General features: G+C 58.2%; 1 protein-coding gene across 2 annotated transcripts; it reads right to left on the bottom strand.

The window, feature by feature from the left end:
- Positions 1–187: 187 nt before the first annotated feature.
- LOC134512293 (1-phosphatidylinositol 4,5-bisphosphate phosphodiesterase gamma-1-like) lies at positions 188–21,830 on the bottom strand. Of its 2 annotated transcripts, XM_063327656.1 has the most exons (32): positions 20,905–21,828; positions 14,451–14,600; positions 14,248–14,341; positions 14,081–14,128; positions 13,221–13,305; positions 13,008–13,088; positions 12,882–12,916; positions 11,497–11,569; positions 11,283–11,384; positions 11,084–11,202; positions 10,899–10,984; positions 10,588–10,708; positions 10,321–10,489; positions 9,913–10,032; positions 9,591–9,698; positions 9,316–9,503; positions 8,909–9,109; positions 8,650–8,769; positions 8,133–8,316; positions 6,781–6,858; positions 5,682–5,785; positions 5,375–5,471; positions 4,765–4,831; positions 4,147–4,310; positions 3,928–4,024; positions 3,564–3,788; positions 3,119–3,267; positions 2,220–2,334; positions 1,821–1,982; positions 1,525–1,613; positions 1,219–1,403; positions 188–1,141 (listed from the first exon to the last, which is right to left on the bottom strand). In XM_063327656.1, exons 1-32 carry the CDS (start codon positions 21,122–21,124, stop codon positions 1,090–1,092), a joined length of 3,888 nt encoding a protein of 1,295 aa, XP_063183726.1. In that variant the 5' UTR covers positions 21,125–21,828; the 3' UTR covers positions 188–1,089. The 2 variants fall into 2 exon arrangements, with proteins under 2 accessions (XP_063183726.1, XP_063183727.1); XM_063327657.1 differs by lacking the exons at positions 188–1,141; positions 1,219–1,403; positions 1,525–1,613; positions 1,821–1,982; positions 2,220–2,334 and adding an exon at positions 4,339–4,363 and having other exon boundaries at positions 3,125–3,267; positions 4,147–4,251; positions 20,905–21,830.
- Between the last annotated feature and the right edge of the window lie 739 nt (positions 21,831–22,569).

Below are 22,569 nucleotides of genomic sequence, written 5' to 3'. Positions count from 1 at the left end.
GGTGACACACTGCATCCAGGATGACCGAACCACCACCCTGGGGACATCACCCACCCTGGGGACATTGGCAGTTGGGGGACAGAGCTGGTGGGAGGGGACACCAGGCCACGGCGACGAGGTATAAATATTGGCTAAATAGATTTATTTTCATACAAAGAATACACAGATCCCCCCCGCCCGGATGCCCCAACCCCAGAGGACACCCCGAGATGTCTCCAGCCACCGCCTCCCCAGGCACCACCTCTGTTGACTTTACCAGCAGGATCTGTCCCCATTCCCAGGTTTTGGTGCCAATGCCGGCGTCACCTCGGGGACATCCCTGTGTCCCTCTCCCGGGGACACCTCGGTGCCCGTGTCTGCCTGATACCTGCTCAGGGCACCCTATCACCGGCCACCCTGCCCCATGGGACACCCCTAGACCTGGTTCCCCGTTCCCTCGTGCCCATGCCAGGGGCATCTCCGGACATTTTGGGGTCTCCCCCTGTGCCCTAATACTGCAGCTGGTACAGAACCCTCCCGCCCCCTGCCGTATTTACACGCTGGATAAAAGAAGAAAATACAGATATTTATAGCGGGGGGGCAAAACGACCCCCTCACCCTCCCCCAGAGTGTCCCCTGTGTCCCCATCCTGGTGCCTCACTGCCAGCCAGCCCTGTCCCCAGGATGGAGGTGGCCGGTCCTGCCCCATCCTGGGCCGTCTGGGCATCTGTGCCTCAGTTTCCCCATCGGTTGTGGGGATCATCGCAGCCCTCCCCCCGCCATGGGGTGGTGGGACACAGAGGATGTGGGGTGAAGAGGAGCCGTGGTGGCCACCCCATGGGGACAGGGTCGCAGCCACCAACCCCAGGGGACATGGGACGAAGCCAGAGGTGCCCGGGATTTACATTGGAGCACCCTACCTCCTGCCTCGCCCCGATGGAGAAATGTCACAGGCAGAGCTACCCGAAGTCCCCTTTTGTCCCCAGATTTGTCACACCTTTATCACCCAGCCCCAGCCGTGGTTGGGTCTGGATCCGGCCACCCCACCTCCCTTTGCAGCGGGAGAGGAGGTGGCTGGGGGGGGCCATGGTGGGCTCGCACTCAACCAGCTCAGCTGCGTTTGGTGACCATCTGCCGGTCCCTCTTCTTCTTCTCCATCAACCTGGTGGGGAGCAGGGTGATGGCCTTAGGGACCCTCCTGAAAGGGACCTCCTGAAGCCACGGGGAGGGGACACTCACTTGCGGTTGCGGACTTCGGTGAGCTCCATGAGCCGCTCCTGGGCTGCCCGCAGCTCGTCGAGGCGCTGCTGGTAGCGGGAGTCACAGCCGTTGGTGCGCTCATAGCTGGAGACTTGGCTGGAGAGCTCGCTGGCGCGGTCCCGTAGCTGCTGGATGGACGAGTAGAGGTTCTCCTCATCTTCCTCCTGCTCCAACACAAGAGTATGAGGCTGGTGGGTTGGACAGGACAACCCAGTGTGCCGTTCCTCCTTGTTCCAGCTGGGGAAACCGAGGCACGGAGTTCCCCAAGCCACCTGGGCCACCTGCCTTGGCATTGATGATCTCAATGTGGATGAGGAGGGCGGCAAGCTCCAGGTCCTCGGTGTAGCTGTTCTTCAACGGCACCGACCGGTAGCCTGGAAACACCACCACCACAAGAGCTCAGCCCCATGGCAGGGTCCGAGCTCCTCACCCTGGCCAGATCCCAGAGGAGATGATGATGATCATGATGATAATGATAATTACAGAAGGGTTGGACCAGATGACCTTTACAGGTCCCTTCCAACCGAAAGCATTCTATGATGATGACAATGATGATGATGGTGTAGATGGAAGGACCATACCTGTTTTGAGGCCCTTGACGGGGAAGGTGGCTTGTGCCAAGAAGTTGGGGTCACTGAACATGTCCTCCTCATACACCACGAAGCGGAGGAAGGCGAACTCGGGGTTGTTGATGTCAAAGACAAACTGCTTGAAGAGCCAGACGGGGTTGAAGCCGTTGTCGGCTGGGGGGTGAGGAGAAAGCAAGGAGGGTCAGGGTGGGGCTGGACACCTGGACATCACCTGCATGGCACCAGCATGGAAGTGGGAGATGCCTGTTCTCTTCATTCCTCCACAAAACCCAGCTCCATCACCCACATGTCCAAAAGGACTCCAAAGGGCACAGTTAGGGCTGTCCCATCATCCCCACCTGTCACCAGGCTCAAGGGCTGGGTGGGAACGTCATCCACGTGAACCCTCACCTACAACATCCGTCTTGTTCTTGCTGTTGTCATACTCGGAGCCGCACACCTCCACCTCCACGAAGGGGCACACGATACTCCTCCCGTTCTTGGGTAGGTGCCGGGCACCAAGGATCTGCAGGAGGAAGAGGAAGGTGAGGTTTGGCTACATCAGACGAAAAAGGACTCTCCAGGGCAACCCCATGGCTTGGCCATTTTAGAATCATAGAATCACAGAATGGTGTCGGTTGGAGGATACCTTTAATGACCATCCAGTCCAACCCCCTGCCATAAGCAGGGACATCTTCAACTAGACCAGGTTGCTCAGAGCCCCGTCCAACCTGGCCTGGAATATTTCCACAGATGGGGCACCTCCCACCTCTCTGGGCAACCTGGGTCAGTGTCTCACCACCCTCAGCATAAAAAATTTTGGGTGTTTTGGGCTTGCCAAAAGCTTCATGGCCATAATTAGCCACACCACACCTTATTTATGACCTTGGTCTGGATTTGGCTTGATTTTAGCTGTATCGGCCAAATTATTTATAAAACCTTTCCTGGATTCATGCCATGCTCAAGAGTCAGGTGCCTACAAACCAACACGTCCCAGCCATAACACCAAAATTACCCAAGGGTTGGGTAAGGTGCTTCTGGGTTTGTTTTAGCTGCTTTACCCTCCACCTCGCTCATGCTCAGGCTGGGCTCAGCTCTGTGCAATTGTGGGGTTCTGCCTTGGGAAAAATGATGCCGCAAGCAGAGAAAGACCAACTAACTGAAGAGATCATGTGGTAATGATCTCCATGGAAAAAATATGGGGCTAAAACACGTAAAAACCGACCCCAGTTGACCCAAAACCAAGGAAGAGGGAAGACCCCGTCTCGATGGTGACCTCTCAGGTCACCCTGCTGTCCTCTCCCACTTGCCTGCAGCTGCACTGTGATGGGCTCCACAATCTTCAGACTGTTCTTGTCGAAGGGGTCGAACGTCTCATCCCTCATGATGTCAGGCTGCAGGACGTAGCCGCTGCGGCCACCGAGCATGAAGAGCGCCTGGTTCAGCTGCATTGGCTTGTCTGTGGCCATGGGGACAGAGCAGCTGTGAGCCATGGGGCTCAGGGACCCCACAGTCCTGCCCTGGCAAACCCTCTACTAAGAGCCTCCAACCCTGGTTGGAGAAGGGATGCAGCTGGGTTTTGCATGAAGCACCCAAGAACTGCATGGAAATGTCCCCATCAGGATGAGGACAAAGGTTGGAGAGATCATCCAAACCACCTCCAGCAACAGGACTCAGGGCAGAGACACCAGGGATGGGAATTTTGGGGTGACCTGCAGGGATGAGCCCAGCAACCACCCCAGGAGCAGGATTTACCGGGCGTCTGGAAGTTGAGGGCCACAAGCTGGCTACCACAGATCCACATGGGCAACGGGTCATAGTTGGAGGAGTCCAGGCGCTGCCCTTTGGGGTAGATGCGGCTGAGCTGGCGCCGGTTGTACTGCAGGAACTTCTTGCCCTTGCTGCGGTTGGCGTACTTCTCCGCCTTGGTCTCCGGGAAGGAGGACATGTCTCGGTAGCACGCCTTGTCTGTCCCAATCTCTGAAATCACCAATGTGGCCATCAGTGGAGGACACAGGGCTCTCCGGTGGCCCATGGGTTGGTCTGCCATGACCATTTCATTGCCCCCACCCCATCTTTTCCCATGTTCATCCCATCACCCCCTTTCTCCAGCTCTTACTGTCCTCATCAAACGGCACCGGGCGGCAATACACAACCAGCTCGGAGAGCTCCAGCGCAATCTTCTTCCTTCGCTCCATGATCTTCCCCTCTTGCATCTGCACAAGGGAAAACAGGAGCTGAAAGTCTCCCCACAGCCTCCTCCTTTGGAGATGTTGGGGACCATCCACTGAGGGACGGGACTGTCCACCACCATCCTCTGCACCCTGGTGCCCCTCACCCTGGCGTCGGCGTTCTGCGTGGCCTCTCGGATCTTGGCCACCCACTCGCTGAGTTCCTCCTGCGTGTCTGCGGCCACGTCCAGCGACTGGGCTGCGTGGGACATCTGCTGGGAATGGATGGTGAAGACAAATGGTTTGGAGCTCCTCCCGTCTTTGGAGATAACTATAAGGACATCAGAGGGGGGCTTTACTTGAAGACATTCCCAATGGATGGCTCTGTGGAGCAAACGAAACCTCAGCGGTCCCGCTCCCGGGCCCCCGCCAGCCCCCCCTGGCACCCCACCAGCCATTGGGGTCCTCCTCTTGGGAAGGTCCCATTTTTCTAATGAATGGTTTCAGCTTTGCGCGCTGAAATGCATTTTCCTTTCAGCCAGCGGTAAACGTCCTCTGATTCATCTGGACCTCTGAAGTCCTCTGAATTCCCCCCAAAATCAAGCAAATCCCTTTGAACCCAACCCCACATTGCTCCCCAACACGCTGTGCCACGCACGAGCCTAGCTGGCAATTGCATGATGAGTTTGGGGAGCCTCAGCTCATGGCACTGAGCTTCAGTGCGGGGTGTGTGCTGTCCCGGTGGGCTCCTGTAGCCACCGCAGGATCATGGTGGTGACACTCACCGACGTGGCAGGACGGCACATCGATGAAGCCCTTCAAGAAGTTCCCCAAGGGGCTGTTTTCCGACGACTGCAAGAGAGGAAGGAAGAAGAGGCGGTGGGGGAGGCATGCGGGGCCGAGCCTGGTGCCCGCTCCATTTGGCAGCCTCCCTCCAGCCCTCCAAATCCTCTAAGTCCAAGCAAAACAGAGAAAAAACACCCTCTTGGTAGGCTCTGCTCCATGGTTGAGCATCCTCCAGCCTCCGGGTTAAGGGTCTGGGCTGGTGTGGGGCCAGGAGCATCCTCCAGCTTCCAGAAAAGAGTCTGAGCTGGAGCAGGGCTGGGAGCATCCCCCAGCCTCTGAATAAGGGTCCAGACTGGAGCAGAACCATGAGCATCCCTCAGCCTCTGGATAAGGGTCTGGAATGACACGGGGCCAGGAGCATCCCCCAGCTTCCAGTGAAGATTCCAAGCTGGAGCAGGACCATGAGCATCCCCCATCCTCTGCATAATGGTCTGGGCTGGAGCTGGGCTGGGAGCATCCCCCAGCCTCTGGATAAGGGTCCAGGCTGGTGCAAGGCTGGGAGCATCTCAGGCAGCCTTGGTCACGGGTGCATGGAGAAAGGTCACTCACGGCCTCATCCTGCTCCTGCGCTTGTGTGCTGACGATCTCCTCCACGTAGTTAGCCGGGAACCACAGTTGCTTCTTGCCCCCATAGTCCCCCCGCCACCTGCAAGGGGTGAGAGGATCAAGGCAAGCGGACCGATTTAGGGGGGGGACAGGGTGTCCATGCTGCATGCAGTGTTGGGGAGTGGTTGGAGAAGGGATAGGGGGACAGAAAAGGAGGCAGTTAAAACCCACTGTAGGATGACCCCTGGGGTGTCCCCATCACCCCCCACCCATGGCGATGCCCACCCGGGGACCATCCAGCCGCCCTCACCAGCCGCCGTCCTGCTTGTCGACGTTGTGGATGATGGCCTGCTTGCAGAATGACAGCTCATCCTCCCGCTGTGCTTTGTAGTCGTAGAGAGCCTTCACCGTGCACTGGGCCACCGGAAAGAGGGACACGTGTCACCACCCAGCGCCAGGGATGCTGGTGGGCAGCGCTGCCTGCTCAGCCCACCTCCTTGAGCCCTCACAGTGGAACGTGGGAGCTCCTGAGAGTCTGACACCCTGAATGATATTCCCAAATTGCCTACACCAGCAGTGAGACATGTCAGAGGGGACAGGGGGGCTGGAGGTGCCTGCAGTCCCGTGGGACCACCACATTCAGCGCAAAGGGGGATCCTTTTCTGGCTCCCCCAGTGTTTTCTCCTGGTGCACTGAAAGGGTTAATCCCCCAATATTACCACACTCCCAGGAAAAAACCCTTTGGTTTAAGCTTTCTGGTCTCTGGTCTTAGCCTGAGAGTTGTTTTGCTGCAAAGGGACCTTTAAGACACAGCAGTGCTGGACCATGGGACTGTAGGATCACAGGGAAAAAACCTCGGGGCTCCAGTTCAGCCTCCTCCAGGGTCTGCTCTGAGACCAGCCTGGTCCCACAAACCTCTGAGAATGGAGACTGGGTCACTCCAATACCATCCCGGTCCTGAAAACCTCTGAGAATGGAGACTGGGTCAGCTCCGAGATGAGCCAAGTCCCAAAATCCTCTGAGGATGGAGACTCCACCACCTGGGAACTGACCCCATGCCTTCTCTTTCAGAGTTCCCCGATGCAAAGGGACCCAAGGAGGTTTCCTCACTGTTGGGGCAAACTTGTGCCAGGTCCTTGCTCTAGGCTGGGCTCTCTCCAGACCTCACCCACCATGCTGTTACGATACTGTTGGTGGAACTCGAACTGCCCCCAGTGATGGGGTGGTGGAAAAGGTCCAACCAACTGCATCATCACTCAAGGATCAGAAAAATGCAGCAAAACATCACCACTTCTTAGGTCGGTGGTGGGAGATGTGGGTCTGGGGGAACACTGCCCAGGACCCCCAGCGCTAGAGCCACCATGTCCCACCACCCTTCACCTCCCAGGGACACCAGCTCAGATCCTTACCCTGGCCATCGGCATCTTGTTGGCCTCTACATAGAAGTGGGGGGTCCGCACCTCATACAGGGCTCCATAGTCTAGCTCCTGCAAGGAGAAATACCTGAGTGGGTCACCTGGATGCAAGAAGGGGCTACAAGGGGATGTGGTGGGATCTGGGCCACCATGTGTGATCATGATGATCTTGAGAGGGACCTAATATCCCTTTCCAACTCATTGGAAGGGAATTGCAGTGGAGTTGTAACTGTGGGCAATGGCTGCAGAACAAGCTTAGCTGATTCTGGTTGGGCTTCACCCAAGAGGTTAGAATCATAGAATCATAGAATTGCTGAGGTTGGAAGGGACCTTTAAGATCATCAAGTCCAACCTTTAACCTACCCTGACAAAAGCCACTTCTAAACCATGTCCCTAAGTGCCCCATCTACCCTTTTTTTAAACACCTCCAGGGATGGTGAATCCACCACCTCCCTGGGCAGCCTATTCCAATGTTTAATAACCCTTTCCGTGAAAAAATATTTCCTAATATCCAATCTAAACCTCCCCTGACGTAACTTGAACCCGTTTCCTCTCGTCCTATCACTTGTCACCAGGGAGAAGAGGTCAGCCCCCATCTCTCTACAACCTCCTTTCAAGTAGTTGTAGAGGGTGATGAGGTCTCCCCTCAGCCTCCTCTTCTCCAGGCTAAACAACCCCAGCTCCCTCAGTCGTTCTTCATAAGGTTTGTCCTCCAGACCCCTCACCAGCTTTGTAGCCCTTCTCTGGACACCCTCCAACACCTCAATGTCCCTCTTGTAGCGAGGGGCCCAAAACTGAATGCAGTACTCGAGGTGGGGCCTCACCAGTGCCGAGTACAGGGGGATGATCACTTCCCTAGTCCGGCTCACCACACTATTCCTGATACAGGCTAGGATGCTGTTGGCCTTCTTGGCCACCTGGCCACACTGCTAGCTCATATTCAGCCGGCTGTCCACAAACGCCCCCAGGTTCTTTTCTGCCGGGCTGCTTTCAAGCCACTCTGCCCCAATCCTGTAGCGCTGCATGGGGTTGTTGTGACCCAGGTGCAGGACCCGGCACTTGGCCTTGTTGAACCTCATACCATTGGTCTCAGCCCATCGGTCCAGCCTGTCCAGATCCCCCTGCAGAGCCAACCTACCCTCAAGCAGATCAACACGCCCGCCCAGTTTAGTGTCATCTGCGAACTTACTGAGGGTGCATTCGATCCCTTCATCCAGATCATTGATAAAGATATTAAAGAGAAGGTTGGAGAAGACCTTCCCACCATGGTGGAGCTGCAGACAGGAATGGGTTGCCCATGGCGCAGAGCCCCTGTTCCCACCATCCCCACCACCAGGAGCACTCACGGTGGTGCCCATCTTCTCCAGAGTCTCCTCATTGATGGGGTAGCGCAGCTTCATCTTGCGGTAAAGCGGGTGCTTCTCATAGTAGCTGACAAGGTCCACGAGGCTCTCGAACTCAGCTGAGCTGCCCAGCATGAAGAGCCGACCTTCCTGCTGGATGCGGCAGTGCTTGATCTTCCCCTCTGCCCTGGGACCAAGAGAGCCGGTGGGGGGATATGTCAGGGGTGGCCAGGGCCTGAGTCCACGATGGGGACAGGCAGGAGGCAATGCTCTGCCCTAGCAGGGATGCCACCAGGGCGATCACGCGGAGGATGTGGCTTTCCCATCATCACAGCTGGGGTTTCCCCCCTGTGACAGCATCATGTGTCCCACTGTGTCACCCTGCTGACCCAGAGCAAGCCATTGCCACCCAGCATGGAGTCACAACAGACATAAGCCAGGCAGTTCCCAGCTTGGCAGGCAACATGGGCAACTTGGCCAAGCCCAGCCAGCCTCGGGGTGCCGGGGTGGCCACACTCACCGGAAGGAGATGGCATAGGAGTTGGGTTCACTGCGCTTGCGCACCAGGAAGGCTCCATCCCGTGGGACCCGCATCAGCATGTGCTCGGCCTGTAGGCGCGTCAAGCTGGCATGGTACCACCTGGCCGGGCAGAGAACGGAGATGGTGGGATGGCGCTAGAATCCCTGTGCCCCAGGAGGCACTCAAGACCTGGCACCAGGGATGGAGGAGGCTGGTGGACCCAGGGGACCAAGGGGATGGGGATGGGGACCATCCTCACTCTTTGCTCTCGTGGGCATTGGGTTGGGGGACGGGGTCAGTGAGGCGCATCTCAAACTCGTTGCAGCGGAGTGGCACCTCGCGGTAGTGGCAGATGAGGCTGTAGAGGCTGTCGAAGACCAGGTTGTCCGTCAGGTAGAACTTGGTGGCACCGGCCTCCTGCCGCGAGTGGATCCGACAGTGCTGCACCCGGCTGGACCTCCTGCCGTGGTGGTGGGGAGAAGGCAGGAGTGAGTCAATTCGGGTTCACATTCCCACCATCTCATGTTCAGGTGTCCACGTGCCATGCAAAAAAGTAGCTTTTCCCCCCCAGAATGCCATTCCAGCCACCAAACTATGGATTAGCTGGTGGAAGGCCCAGACTGGGTTGGGGAAAGTGGGATCCTGCCTCCCCCACAGGGCTCCTACCAGAAGGAGAGGGTGTAGTCGCCCACGAAGGTCTCGCTCTCGCGCACCAGGAAGGTGCCATCCTTGCCACCCGTCTCAGTACAGTACTCATGCAGCAGCTTCTCAGCAATCTGCCGTCCATCGCGGCCACCTCCCAGCTTCCCGTGGAACCACTTCTCCGTGAAGTGCAGCTCGTTGTTGTTGAACTCCTGCAAGTTCACCCCAAAATGGAAGAGATGCCCTGGGGTTAGCATTTCCCCCCACCCCGCCATGCGCACATTCTGCTCTGCACGCACCTCCTTCTGCTCCACCTCCTCCTCATCCTCGTTGAACTGGTAGCGGGACGTCTCCTCCGAGTAGTAGATCTTGTTGCTTGTCAGGACAAAATAATGGGGGCTCCAGGTCTGGGAGGGAGGAAGAGCATCACCAAGGTGGGCAGGATGGTGGCATGGAGGGATGGGACTTTGAGACTTCTGTTTCTGCCCCTGCCCCATCTCCCCATGGCATTGCAATGGTCTAGGAGAGCCCATGCCCCATGCCCAACCCAAACCACGACACTCATCCCCATCCGACAGACTCTGCTTGGACTCTGTCTGTCATCAGCAGGGAGATCCTTACGTGGTCGATGGGATCTTCAAGGTAGAGGATGCCATTCTTGATGGAGTTGCTGATGTCGTTCTCTGAGTAACTGGCAGTGGAGACCTCCTCGTACAGGTTCCCTTCAACCAGTTTCTTGTGCTGGGAACAGCACAGGTGGGGGAGCTCAGCAGTGGGTATGGCATCCCCATCATGCTAAGCTCCCAGTCCTCAGGCCACGCCTGGGCTCCTACAGGTCCCCCTCCACCACCCCCTGTTTCCCTTGACAGCCTCTTGCAGCAGGACGTCTCTCTGATGTCCTACTGCATGTGCACGGAGAGATATTGCTCTTGAGACCCAAGATTTGGGATAATCGCCATCCCTCCCAGCCCAACATGGTCCTTGTCCCTCCCAAAAAAGAGGGGCTTTGGGGTGATGCCCACCCCACACCTTGATTAGGATCTTCTTCTTGAGCTGTGTGGGTGAGGGCAGCTCATCGGCATTGATGTCCACCGGCTTGGTGAGTAGCATGTCCCCAAAGACCTTCTTGAAGTGGGAGGCCATGTTCCTCTGCTGGACGATGCTGCAGTGGTCTTCAATGGAGAGGATGATGGGGAACCTGGAGGAAGCAGGTGGGAATGGTGGCTTGGGGAGAAGGCAAAGGAGCAGTTGCCTGCCTGGCCCAGAACTGGGGTGTTGTTGGCGGCTGGGGCTTACTCGGAGGTGACGAATGCATGCTCCTTAATGGTGTGCAGCACATCCAGGAACTTGATCTTGGAGGTGAGTGTGTGGCCATGGTAGATGATAGGGAGATCGTCTGGGCCATCCCAACAGTCCACTGAGAGGGGAGACACCTTGGTTAACACATGCTGGTCACTGACTGCGTCTTGTTTTCAAGCCCCCAAAGGACATGGAAGATCCCCCCCACCCCAGTACCATGGGATGGGTACATGGGATGGTCATCTAATGTAACACAGGATGCTGGAGGGGGTGCTCAGCATCTCTGCGTGGTGCTGGGGGGGACTCACGCTCGATGCAGCGGCAGCCCATGCGCAGGCAGCGGGCGTACGCCTCCAGGGAGGACTCGCTAGAGAACTGGTCCCCTGTCAGGTACCTGCAGAGAACGAGAAGGACCATCAGCAGCCAAGGCTGCCCCGGCTGGTGTGATGGGATGCTCAGGGAGGTCCCTGAGGAGACCCCACCCTGTCCTTACGTGTTGTGGGAAGAGGAGATCCAGTACTGGGACAGGGGGTGGTTCATCTCCTCAGGCACCACACGCTCATACTTGGCATCCATCACCATGTTCTCCTTGGAGAAGAGGTACGTGAGGAACTAGGGGATGAAGTAGAGAGGTCAGAGCCTGCCAGGGCTGGGTAGACACCCCTGGGTGGGTGCCATGTGGGGCCACCCACCTCATCCAGCTGGAAGGAGGGGTCTGCCGCCTCACTGGAGCCTTCCTTGAGGTAGGTGCACATGTAGTCCCGCACCATGCCCACGTCACTGGCCCAGGGTTCCTGGGGTGCAAACACGGCTGCTGTTACAGGGGGAACTGGACTGGGGCATCCCATGGGAGTCCCCAAGGTTGAGGCTGAGAGCGACGCTGCAGGGGTCTCTAAGGGCACCCACCTTCTGGTCGTGCAGCAGGAACTTCTGGAAGTCGTAGAGGGAGACTTGGCACAGCTCGGGGCGGTCCACGTTCCTGGGGCATGGAAGGGCCGTCAGCAAGGACCAGGAGGAAGAGTTGGGGTAGACCCCATGGGGGAGTCAGGGCCACCAATGTCCGCCCGCAGCTCGGCCCCTTGAAGCCCCTCACTGTGGCAGCTGGCAAGGGGCTTAGGGAAAGCACAGGCCATGGGGGTGCAAGGGGCACCTTGAGCCGTTGGGCGCTGCTAGAGCAAACACTCCCAGTGTCACCCTATGAGTTGGGAGAGGCGGGCACAAAGCCAGAGCATGCAGCGTTGCCCGAGGGTACGGGGATGAGGGCAGGGCGACATGTCCATGCATCTGTGGCACCCATCCCTACTGACATCCCTGCTGCCTTTCCCACTCACATCCCTGCTCCTGTCCCCACTCACATCCCTGCTTCCATCCCTGGTCTCATCCCTGCTCTCATCCCCACTCCCATCTCCACCGCCATCTGTTCATACTTGCTTCCATCCCCACTCCCATTCCCTCTCCCATCCCCTCTCCCATCCCCACTCCCATCTCCACTGCGATCCTTGCTCATCCCTGCTCCCATCCTTGCTCACATCTCTGCTCACATCCCTACTGCCAATCCCACTGCCATCCCCACTCCCATCCTGGCTGCCATCCCTGCTCCCATCTCAGTTTCCATCCTTGCTCCAATCCCTGCATCCATGCTGGCTCCCATCCCTCTTCACACCCCACTTCACATCCCTGCTCCCATCCCGCCTCCCATGCCTTCTCCCACGCCCTCTCATATTCCTGCTCATCCCTGTTCCCATCCCCCCTCCCATCCTTGCTCCCATCACAGTTCCCATCCCCATTCCAATCCCTTCTCCCATCCTTTCTCCCATCCCTCTTCACACATTCCTTCACATTCCTGCTCCCATCGCCACTCCCATCTCCTCTCCCATCCTCACTCCCACTTCCACTGCCATCCCCACTCATCCCTGCTTCCACTCCTGCTCCCATCCCCATTCCCCTCCCTACTCCCGTCACCACTCCCATTTCCACTGCTATCCCCACTCATCCCTGCTTCCATTCCTGCTCCCATCCCCACTCCCGTCCCCTCTCCCATCCCTGCTCCCATCCCAGATCCCATCTCCACCGCTCGGATCACCCTTGCCATCCCCACCATCCCTGTCACCCCAACCCTGCCCCAGGCTCAGCGTAACCAAGGCTGGGAGATGCTCTGGGACAACGTGCTCCACCCAGACCCTCTGCTCTCCCCAGGCTCTGCCCCACAGCCCAGCTGCATTGCCCACCCAATGGATTCAACCCTCGGAGGCTTGTCCGGGATGGGAGTCGGGGGGCTCCCAGGTACTCACCGCAGGGGGAAGGAGAGCTCCAGCTGCTCGATGACCTGCAAAGCAAAGGAGGGGACCAGGCTTAGCTGGCCAGGGACATACCTCACCGGGCAGGGGATGCTCAGGAGGACAAGCCGTGGCTCTTACCGACTTCTGTGCATCAAACATCAGGTTTTTGTAGAACTGGATGAAGTGGGAGAAAGTCATCTCGTTCCTGGCTTCCACCTCCTGCCGGAGACGGTGATGCATGAGAGTGGGGCCACCCAACCCGAGCCAGCGACACCAGGGCTGGCTCCAGCCTGGCTGTGGGGGCTCAAAGACCTTCTCCCTGCATAGCTGGGTTGCGCAAGGGGTCCTTACCACAAGCTTGTCCCGTAGGAACCTCATGTTGGGGACGCGGTAGTTCACCTGGGGAAGCATGGCCTTCAGGTCCTTCACCGTGATACTGTGGGAGGGCGAGCCAGCATCAGGACACCCACCAGTCCCCGCAGAGGATGGATAAACCCCAGATAGGTCTCAGCTCCTGACACCAAAGGTCCCACCCCAAATCCTGGTGCGAGCGTGGTTTCTGGTGTGGGGGGCTTCCACCCGACTGGGCTGTGCATCCCCACAGTGGCACAGGACCCCTAATTACAATGGGGTCTGGAGGAAGTGTGAGCAGAGGGTCAGGCAGAGGGAGCACGTCTGGGAACCAACCGTGTGTTCTAAGCCATTATCCCATCTGGAGATGATGCCCATCCCCATAATCATGGTTGCCCAGAGAAGCTGTGGATGCCCCAGGGCTGGGGCATCTAGTCCAACACCCTGCACCCCAGCAGGGTGTTGGACTAGATGATCTTTAAGGTCCCTTACAACCTAAACCATTCTGCGATTCTATGATTGAAGTCCAAATTCACTTGATCTGGTTTTTTTTCAGGTCCTGGGGAGATGTTTATGGGCTGCATTAATAGTCCAGCCCCTACTGGTGCTGGTGGAAATGCAGCAGCAGGCATGTGGGCATCAAGGTCCCCCTGGTCCCTATAGCAGCCAGGAGGGGACCTGCACTAGACTCTGATTTTCAGTGCCTTCATGCACCCCAAATAACCTGGTACTACCTTGTCCCCTAAATTCTGCTCCCGGCCTGGCTCAGCCTCCAGATTTGGGATGCAACTGGGTGGATACGGCCCTGTCCAGCTGAATCTACCACCAACTTCCCAGCACAGAACCATGCCAGCACTCACCTGCCTTCCCGTGACCGGTCCATCCCATCGAACTGTTTCCGCAGCCACCTGGTAAGGAAGGGATGGACAGACAGCGCTCAGTCCCAAGGGGCACCAAATCCAGGGGGTTCTGTCCCCCAGACCCCCAGACAGGGACTGGGAAATGGGACCTTCTGGTCCTTCCTCACCTCTCAATCTGCAGCGGGGTCTGGGCTTTCTGGGTGTCCGCCACCAGCCAGTTGAGGCCCGTTATCCACAGGTTGATGTCCTCCTCGCAGAAAGCTGGAGGAGGAAGAGAAGGGTGGTGAGGTTGGGATGGGGGAGATGGGGTGCTGGGGAGGGGGTGAGAGCCTAAGGGCGGCCAGGGGGAGAGGGGAGGGAGCCCACGCACCTGCCACGCTGAGTGTCCGCAGCCTGAAGTCCATCCCATAGAGGATGATGAAGCACATGGTGAAGTCAAGCTTGCGAGCGTCCTCAGGGTAGCGCTCGAAGTCCCGCGAGTTCTTTCCCAGGCGGATCTCCTTGATCTCCCGAATGTCGACTGTGGGGAGAGAGGGACACGGGACTGTTCCGAGCCACACGCGTGCTGCCATGGACCCACGCGTGTGGCTCGGGGAGGCTGCAAGAGGTGGGACTGCTGGGAGACCATGTGCTGTCTGGGGAGCCTTGTCCCCAGGATGGGGTGTCCCCATGGCACTGCCCATGGGTATGTGATGAACTTGTGGGTGCTGTGGCCATGTGTCCTCTAGGGAGAGACGTCCTCGCTGCCCTCCAGTGACGTGTCTGCCAGTGTGATGGCACCATGGGTATTGCATGTCCTTCAGGGAACCACGTCCCCAGAATGGGGCATCCCTGTGGCACTGCCCGTTGGTGCACGATGGCATCGTAGGTGCCATGGCCATGTGTCCCCCAAGAATCCATGTCCCCAGGACAGGGTGTCCCTGCAGCACTCCTGCAGCTGTGTCACAGCACCACGGCTGCTATGCCATGTGTCCTCCAGGAAGCCATGTCCCCAGGATAGGGTGTTCCTGTAGCACTGTTGCAGCCGTGCGACCGCACCATGGGTGCCATGGCCATGTGTCGTCCAGGGAACTGTGTCCCCAGGATGGGGTGTTCCTGTAGCAGCTGTGCAACAGCACCATGGGTGCCATGGCCATGTGTCGTCCAGGGAACTGTGTCCCCAGGATGGGGTGTTCCTGTAGCAGCTGTGCAACAGCACCATGGGTGCCATGGCCATGTGTCCTCCAGGCAGCTGTGTCCCCAGGCCAAGGTGTCCCTGCAGCACTGCTGCAGCTGTGTCACAGCACCATGGGTGCTGGGTCCCTGCGTCTTCCAGGGAGCCACATCCCCAGGATGGGATGTCCCTGCAGCACTTCCCCCACATGTGCGATGGCACCCCACTGCTGTGTGTTCTCCAGGGTCTCATGTCCCCAGGATGTGGTGTCCCCACAGCGCTGCCCACTGGTTTCTCTTCTCTGTGGGTGCCACGTGTCCTCCAGGCTCAGCCTTCCCCATCCCGACATCTCCAGCCACCTCTCCCCTGCCTTCTCCTCCCCAAGACGGACCCGCTGCGGGGCAGGCTGAGCTCATCATTTAATTGAAGATGTCTGCCCAAAGGTGGCAATTTGAGTCCTGGCAGCCCGGACTGCAGGGCGTTTCTTTCCTGCTCTCTCATCTCGCTATATAAAGCTCAGCCGGCGGCAGGAGGGCTGGGTTTCCGGACCGCGGTCTTCCTCAACCGCTACGCCGCTGGGCGAGATTTTCAACCCCTGGTTTAGCGAGCGGACACATCCCGCCGGGAGCAGAAACATAATGTGATGATATTAGCAATAACACTCAAAGTTGTTCTCAATACCATGAGCCATCATCCCTGGGCAGCTTTGCCCTCCGGAGCTGAGCCGCCAGCACCGGAAAGGCCTTTGTGTGGCCGAGGGCGGCTGGACCACCACGCCGGGGTATTGTCCTGCTGAGGAAATGGGTCATTTCCCGGAGAATTTCCAGCCCGGCTGTGTTTCCGATGCGGCGGTGGGGAAGGGTGCAGACATACCGGTGCCTGGACAGAAACCCTCAGCCTAAACCAAAGGGGATAAATAAAAGCCGAGCGTGGGGAGGAATAAGGGACGGGGAAGAAATCAGGCTGATTAAGCAAGGAAAGAGGTGCAGAATAGTTTTTCTTGGCGGAAAAGCACCAGAAAACACTGGAGGCTTTATCCAGCCTTCCCTCGCTGGATGACCGCAAGCCAAATTTCATGGATCAGGGTGAGATTTTAGCACACATGATACACAGGAGGTCTGTACCCCTGCATGTGCTTTGTTTTGGGACTAGAGCTCAAGAAATGAAACACCGTTGCTGTCTCTGTGCAGGCCTCATGGCTCAGAGCAAATCCACTTTGATACAAACAGGCAGGTATTTGGGGGGAAAAACAGGTTTACAGGTTAAAAACTAGCTGTTCATCCCCAAACCTGCCCATTTGCAGGGCACCGGAGAGAGGTGAGAAGCCAGCGGCTACCGAAGCTCTGCCAACAAGTCACAACACAGACATTCCCCCAACCCAGCAGTGCCGGTATCCGGCCTCGGACCTGACCTCTGGGTGCTGCCAATAATCATAGACTCATCAAATAATTTGAGTTGGAAGGGACCTTTAAAGGCCATCTAGTCCAATCCCCCTGCCATGGGCAGGGACACCTCCCACCAGACCACATTGCTCAAAGCCACGTCCAACCTGGCCTGGGATGTTTCCAGGGATGGGGCATCTCCCACCTCTCTGGGCAACCTGGGCCAGGGGCTCACCACCCTCACAGCCAAGAATTTCTTCCCAATATCTCATCTAAATCTCCCCTTTTTCAGTTTAAAACAGTTCCCCCTTGTTCTGTGGCTCCCCTCCCTGCTCCAGAGTCCCTCCCCAGCTTTCCCGGAGCCCCTTGAGGGCCTGGAAGGAGCTGGAAGGTCTCCACGGAGCCTTCTCTTCTCCAGGCTGAACCCCCCCAGCTCTCTCAGCCTGTCCTCCCAGCAGAGGGGCTCCAGCCCTCCCGGCATCTCCGGGGCCTCCTCCGGCCCCACTCCAACAGCTCCATGTCCTCCTGATGTCCCCAGCGCTGGAGGCAGCACTGCAGGGGGGTCTCCCCAGAGCAGCGCAGAGGGGCAGAATCCCCCCCTCGCCCCCCTGCCCACACTGCTGGGGATGCAGCCTGGGATGCGGGGGGTTTCTGGGCTGTCAGCGCACGTTGCCCCTGCTCATGTCCCATTTTTCACCCATCAGCACCCCCAGGTTCGTCTCCACAGGGCAAATAGCCCAGCCCCATGAAAAGCCAGGGGGAAGAGGGAGCGGCGCGGGGCTACACAATGCAACGCGGATGGCGGCTTCCTGGAAACCACATCTGCAGCGGATTTGCAGCGATCATGTCAGAACTATGTCTCCAAACTCCTCCCCGCATTGTCTCAGGGGTCCCGGGCGATTAAAACACTCTGGAAGTCGGTTCCAGCTGCGAAAATCCCTTTTCTCTTCTAATGCAAAACGAGCAGCGTGGGGCAAAGAAGATTTCAAATGGTGGGAAGATGATGTAGGGCCAGGTTCTGCCCGATGGCTTTTAGGGATGCTGAGAGCCTGGGAGTTTTCTTAATGCATTAGGAGACAAGCAAAACAAAGCGGCTGGAGGGAATGGTTGTACTGGGAAATCCCACTGGCCTGCGCGGAGCTATGGTGGCCTGAGCCATGTTCCCTCGTGTTCGCCTCGGTCGCCCCTTCTTGCAGGACATGCGGCAGCTCAGACCCACCTGTCCAGGGGAAACTGGGCGACCGCAACCCCCAGGGCTCCCCGTGGTGTTGTGAAGCTGATTTAAAACCTGAAATAAAAAAGATTTCCTCCTGGTCCAGCGGCGTTAAAGCCCATCTGGATTTTCTCCTCCCCAGGGGGTCCTATTTCTAATTATTGGGCGTTAGTGAGGCCAAAGGTGTGATCCCAATTACCCGTCACCGTGGCAAACCTGGTTGCAAACCACCCCATGAAATGCTCTCAGGTTTGCCAGGCTGCCTTCACTCTTATTTCTTTTAATTCCTTGCAAAGATCCCTTTTGGGCTGTTTTCCGCTAGATTTCATCCTTGCGCTGGAGACCGGGATCTGTCGAGGGCAATGGGCTGGAAACCCTCCGGGATGAGGCTAATTCTGGAGGCGATGCTACCGGCGACCCCATCGATGTGGACACGCGTCCATCGGCTGCTTAATGAAGTGTGTAATTAGCCGCATGGCGTGGGGCGTCTCGGGGAGAGCCAGGATGCGTGTCCTGGCCCTGCCAGGACGTAACAGAGACATCAGCACTGTCGGCCGTCCCCGTTAATCCCTCTGCAAGCGGGAGGTTGAAGGTTGAAGGGGGGATTTAAAATGGCCTGGGCAGGCGTGAGGTCGGGCGCGGGGTGGAAGCGAGACCTGAGGGATGAAGAGGAGATCCTGGCGCTTCCATAAAATCACAGTGAGTGGGAGAACGTGCGAGCACGGAGCAGGGCTGGACCAAGGCGTGAAGATGCTCCAGCCCGGCACCGAGAGCGGGATTGCTCCCACCCAGGGCTGGGGGAAACAGGTGGTGGGGTTGGATGGCAGGATTGTACCGTTTCCGGAGGGATTTTCATATTTTTTTCCCCCTTTTGGGTGACCTCAGAGGATGCCCACTCATTCCCATTGGGGGCTTTTGGGCTGCTGCATGGGAGAAGGTGGATCCCAAGGCACCGGTGGGGAAACTGAGGCAGGGAGTGACCGAGACCCTGACCCAGTGGCGTGCGGTGGCCCCCAAAAAAGACCAAGGCACCGGAAAAGTGTTATTTCTGTGAGTACAGAATGACCTCTTCCCTATGAGGACCAAAGTCACGTCTTCAAAAATGGGTGGCCTTCCTCCCCTTACCCATTCCTCCTCCTCCTCCTCCTCCCACAATTCTGCTCCCATGCCCAGCAGGTCCGGACAAGCACGTATCCTGCTCGTGCCAATGCTCTTCTCTGCTTGCCACCTCCCAAAGCCTCGCCGTGGCCGGCAGCCTGGCTCAGGGTCGGCCCCTCCGAGCGGAAGCTGAACCTTCCCGGGGATTTTGCTCCATCTTGTGCAAAATTAGCGATGGGTGGTGATTTTGGGGTGGGTAATTGGGTGATTATTAAGGACACCCCCTGAGCTCTCCTAGGGAAAAGGCACTTGTCTCCTCCCAAACCTCCAGGGTGGGCTTTGCCATCATCCCGGCGAGATGATACCCCCAAACTGGGTTCCTCCCTGTATGGGGCTGTGGGATGAGGTGATGGTATGGCTCTGTGTCACCCCAACCCTGTCTTTTCATCCATTGGCTCTTTTTAGCTCAATTTAAGAGAAGGTGCAGGTCTCAAGGTAACGAGCAACCCACCAAAGCATGGGACCCCACCAATGGACCCACCAAAAGCCTACTAGCCACCAGTAAAGCCACATGGAAGGGTGATTTTTATGGATGCTCCAGTGGGATCATCTCCTGTGACGGATCCCAGTGCCACCAGTCCACACCATTCCAGGGCCCATCCAAACTTTGTATTGATGTCATTATTGCACGTGGGGTGGAGCCCAGATGGCCAAGTCCTCTCTGGGCTCCATGGGGCCACCACCACACTCCACCCCATGATGGCCTGGCAACCTAAGCACCCCATTTTTGGGGTTAAAAGCACTGTGAGCTGGCAAGGTGGTGGCTGGCTCCTTTAATTCCTTGCCGGGGGGTACAAAACCCCAGGGACGAAATGGCAGCAGCTTGAGCCCCATAGCAAGTTATGGGCCAGGTGAGCCGTGATGGAGGAGGCCAGGGTTGCTCAGCCCAGCAGCTCCTGCCTTTCTGTCTCTGGGCATCCTACGATGGCCAAGTACCCCACCACAGTAGGGCATCCCACTATGGTAGGTCACCCCACCATGGTAGATCATCCCCCCATGGCTGGACATCCAACCATGGCAGGGCATCCCACTACACCCACTACATCCCACCATGGCCACAGACCCCACCGTGGTCAGGCATCCAAATATGGCTAGGATCGCACCGTGGCCAGGCACTCTACCATGGCCGAGAATCCCACCATGGAGAGACATCCTACTGCAGCCAGGCACTCTGCTGTGGCTGGGCACCCCACCGTGGCCCAGCACCCCACTATTTCCAGGCACCCCACCACAGCCAGGACCCTAACACAACCAGGCAGTGCATCATGGCCAGGCATCTCACCAAGGCTGGGCATCCCACCAAGGCCGGGCATCCCACCATGGCTGGGCACCCCACTGCAGCCAGGCATCCCATTACGTGCAGGCACCCCACTGCAGTGGGCACCCTACCACAGCCAGCCACCCACCCCACTGTGGCTGGGCATGCCACTGTCACGCACCCCATCATGGCTGGGTATGTCATGGCCAGGCACCCCACTGCAGCTGGACACCCTACCGTGGCCAGGCACCCCACAACAGGTCACTCCACCATGGTACGGCATACCACCACAGCCAGGTACCCTCCCATGGCCAGGCACCCCACCACAGGTCACTCCACCATGGTACGGCATACCACCACAGCCAGGTACCCTCCCATGGCCAGGCACCCCACCATAGTAGGACATGCCACCATGGCCAGGCACCTCACTACAGCTGACATCCCACCACAGAAGGGCACCACATCACGGCTGGGAACCCCACAACCAGTCACCCCACCACAATAGGACACCCCACCACGGCCAGGCACCTCACAACCAGTCACCTCACCACGGTAGAACATGCCACCATGGCCAAGCACCCCACACCCAGGCACCCCACCATGGTTGGGCACCCCACTGGCACGTCCCCAGCCCAGGGCACTGCTGCTACCGATACTCACTGTCCCCCTCCACCTTCTCGGGCGTCCGGCTCCAGATGATCTGCCGGGTCTCCAACTTCACCTGGAAGGTCCTTCGCTCTGGCCTCTGTGACTTCTTCTGATAGAACAAGGTAAGGACGGTGCCCATCTCCAGGCAGCGGAGGATCCTGCCCATGTCCCCTGCCTCCATCCTGCCGTCCTCCAGAAAGCCATTGACGCTGTTGAGCCTGGCCACGGACATCTTCACTGCGTGGCCATAGCCCGGCGGAGCCGCAGAGCCGGGGTTGTCTCATGCAGGAGAAGACGAACCAAATAGTCGAAACCTCCCAGGGGATTTTCTCTGCTCGCCCCGGGCGTGGGTTTCCTCTACAGCCGACGTCCCCTCTGCCGCACCACGGCCACGGCACGGAGCCGGGCTTGGCGACAGCAGGGAGGAAAAGGGTGGGCTGGAGGTACCGTGACCTTCTCGCCGAGGCTGAATCCGGCCCCGGCGTTGGCATCCAGCGGCGGTGGGAGAAGACGGGCAGCACCAACAGCGACGGCCTTGCGGTTCAGAGCCGGGGGGGAGAAAAACCATCCGGCCACCGCAGGATGGCGGGGGCACCTTTGCGGGCGAAGAGGGTGGCGTGGGGAGAAAACCCAGCCCAAAAAAAAAAAAAAAAAAAAAAAAAAAAAAAAGCAAAAAAGCAAAGTCACCCCAAAATTGACGGTGTCCGCGTTGAGGTGGCGGATTCCTCCCCACCCCGGCCTCCGGGCCAAGCAGGGCTGGGGTTGGGAGAGGGGTGCGGAGAGGGGGTGCCGAGGGGTGCTCGGCCAGCCCGGGGAGCAGCAGGGTCCCCGACAGGGCGGGATGCGGGATGCGGGATGTGGGGTTGGGGCGGTGGGTGGTGGGTGGGTGGGTAGGGAGGAGGAGGAGGAAGGAGGGGGCTCCCGCCGGCCGCCCCGCCGCCCCTCTCCTCCGCTCCTTAATTTCGGGCTGATGAAATGGACGCCCAGAGGAAACTGCAATCACACATGGCCGGAAAGAGATCAGAAAGGAATTTAAAAAAAAAAAAAAAAAAAAAAAAAAAAGCAGGATCTTGGAGAAAGGAAAATCGGAGCGGGGGGGAAAAAGACGGCTGAGGGTGACATCTAGAGGAACTCAAGATGGGGACCGGCTTTGTGGGGGTGCCCCCAGGCCCTGCCACCGGCTGGGGGGCACCCTGGGACAGGGATGGCGTTGCCTGAGTGGAAATATTTAGCAAAAAAGGGTTAAAGATAAGGAAAGCGGCTGCTGTGGCTTGAGCTGTCCCTGCTGTGACGCTGTTTTGGGCCCCATGGGTGACCGGGGACTGGAGTCACTGCTGTTATGAGTTTTGTCCTGCCTCAAATATATGGGAAGAAAAGGGCTGGGGACTGCAGTGGGGGGAAAGAAACAGTTGGAGAGAGGGGGGAAGGCAGCGGGGGAGAGGGCTTGGTGTCACAGCCCCTGTTTTGTCCCTTTGATGGGTGCTGGATGGGCAAAGACCCACCAGTGCTATGGGGCAGGTGCTTTGCGTAGGGATTTGGGGAGGCAGGCATGTGAGGTGGGACCAGGGGTGCAGGGGGTGAGCAGGGCCTTCCTCCCCAGCCCCAGGCTTAGGGGATTTAGACAAGGAGGGGATACTGCGGTGCTGGGGCTCTGAGATTCCTGGAGCATATTGGAGG

Source organism: Chroicocephalus ridibundus, chromosome 2 (genome assembly GCF_963924245.1).
Source record: "Chroicocephalus ridibundus chromosome 2, bChrRid1.1, whole genome shotgun sequence".
NCBI lineage: Eukaryota > Metazoa > Chordata > Aves > Charadriiformes > Laridae > Chroicocephalus > Chroicocephalus ridibundus.
The sequence above is the reverse complement of the archived record's forward strand: the minus strand, read 5'-3'. Positions and strand labels throughout refer to the sequence as shown.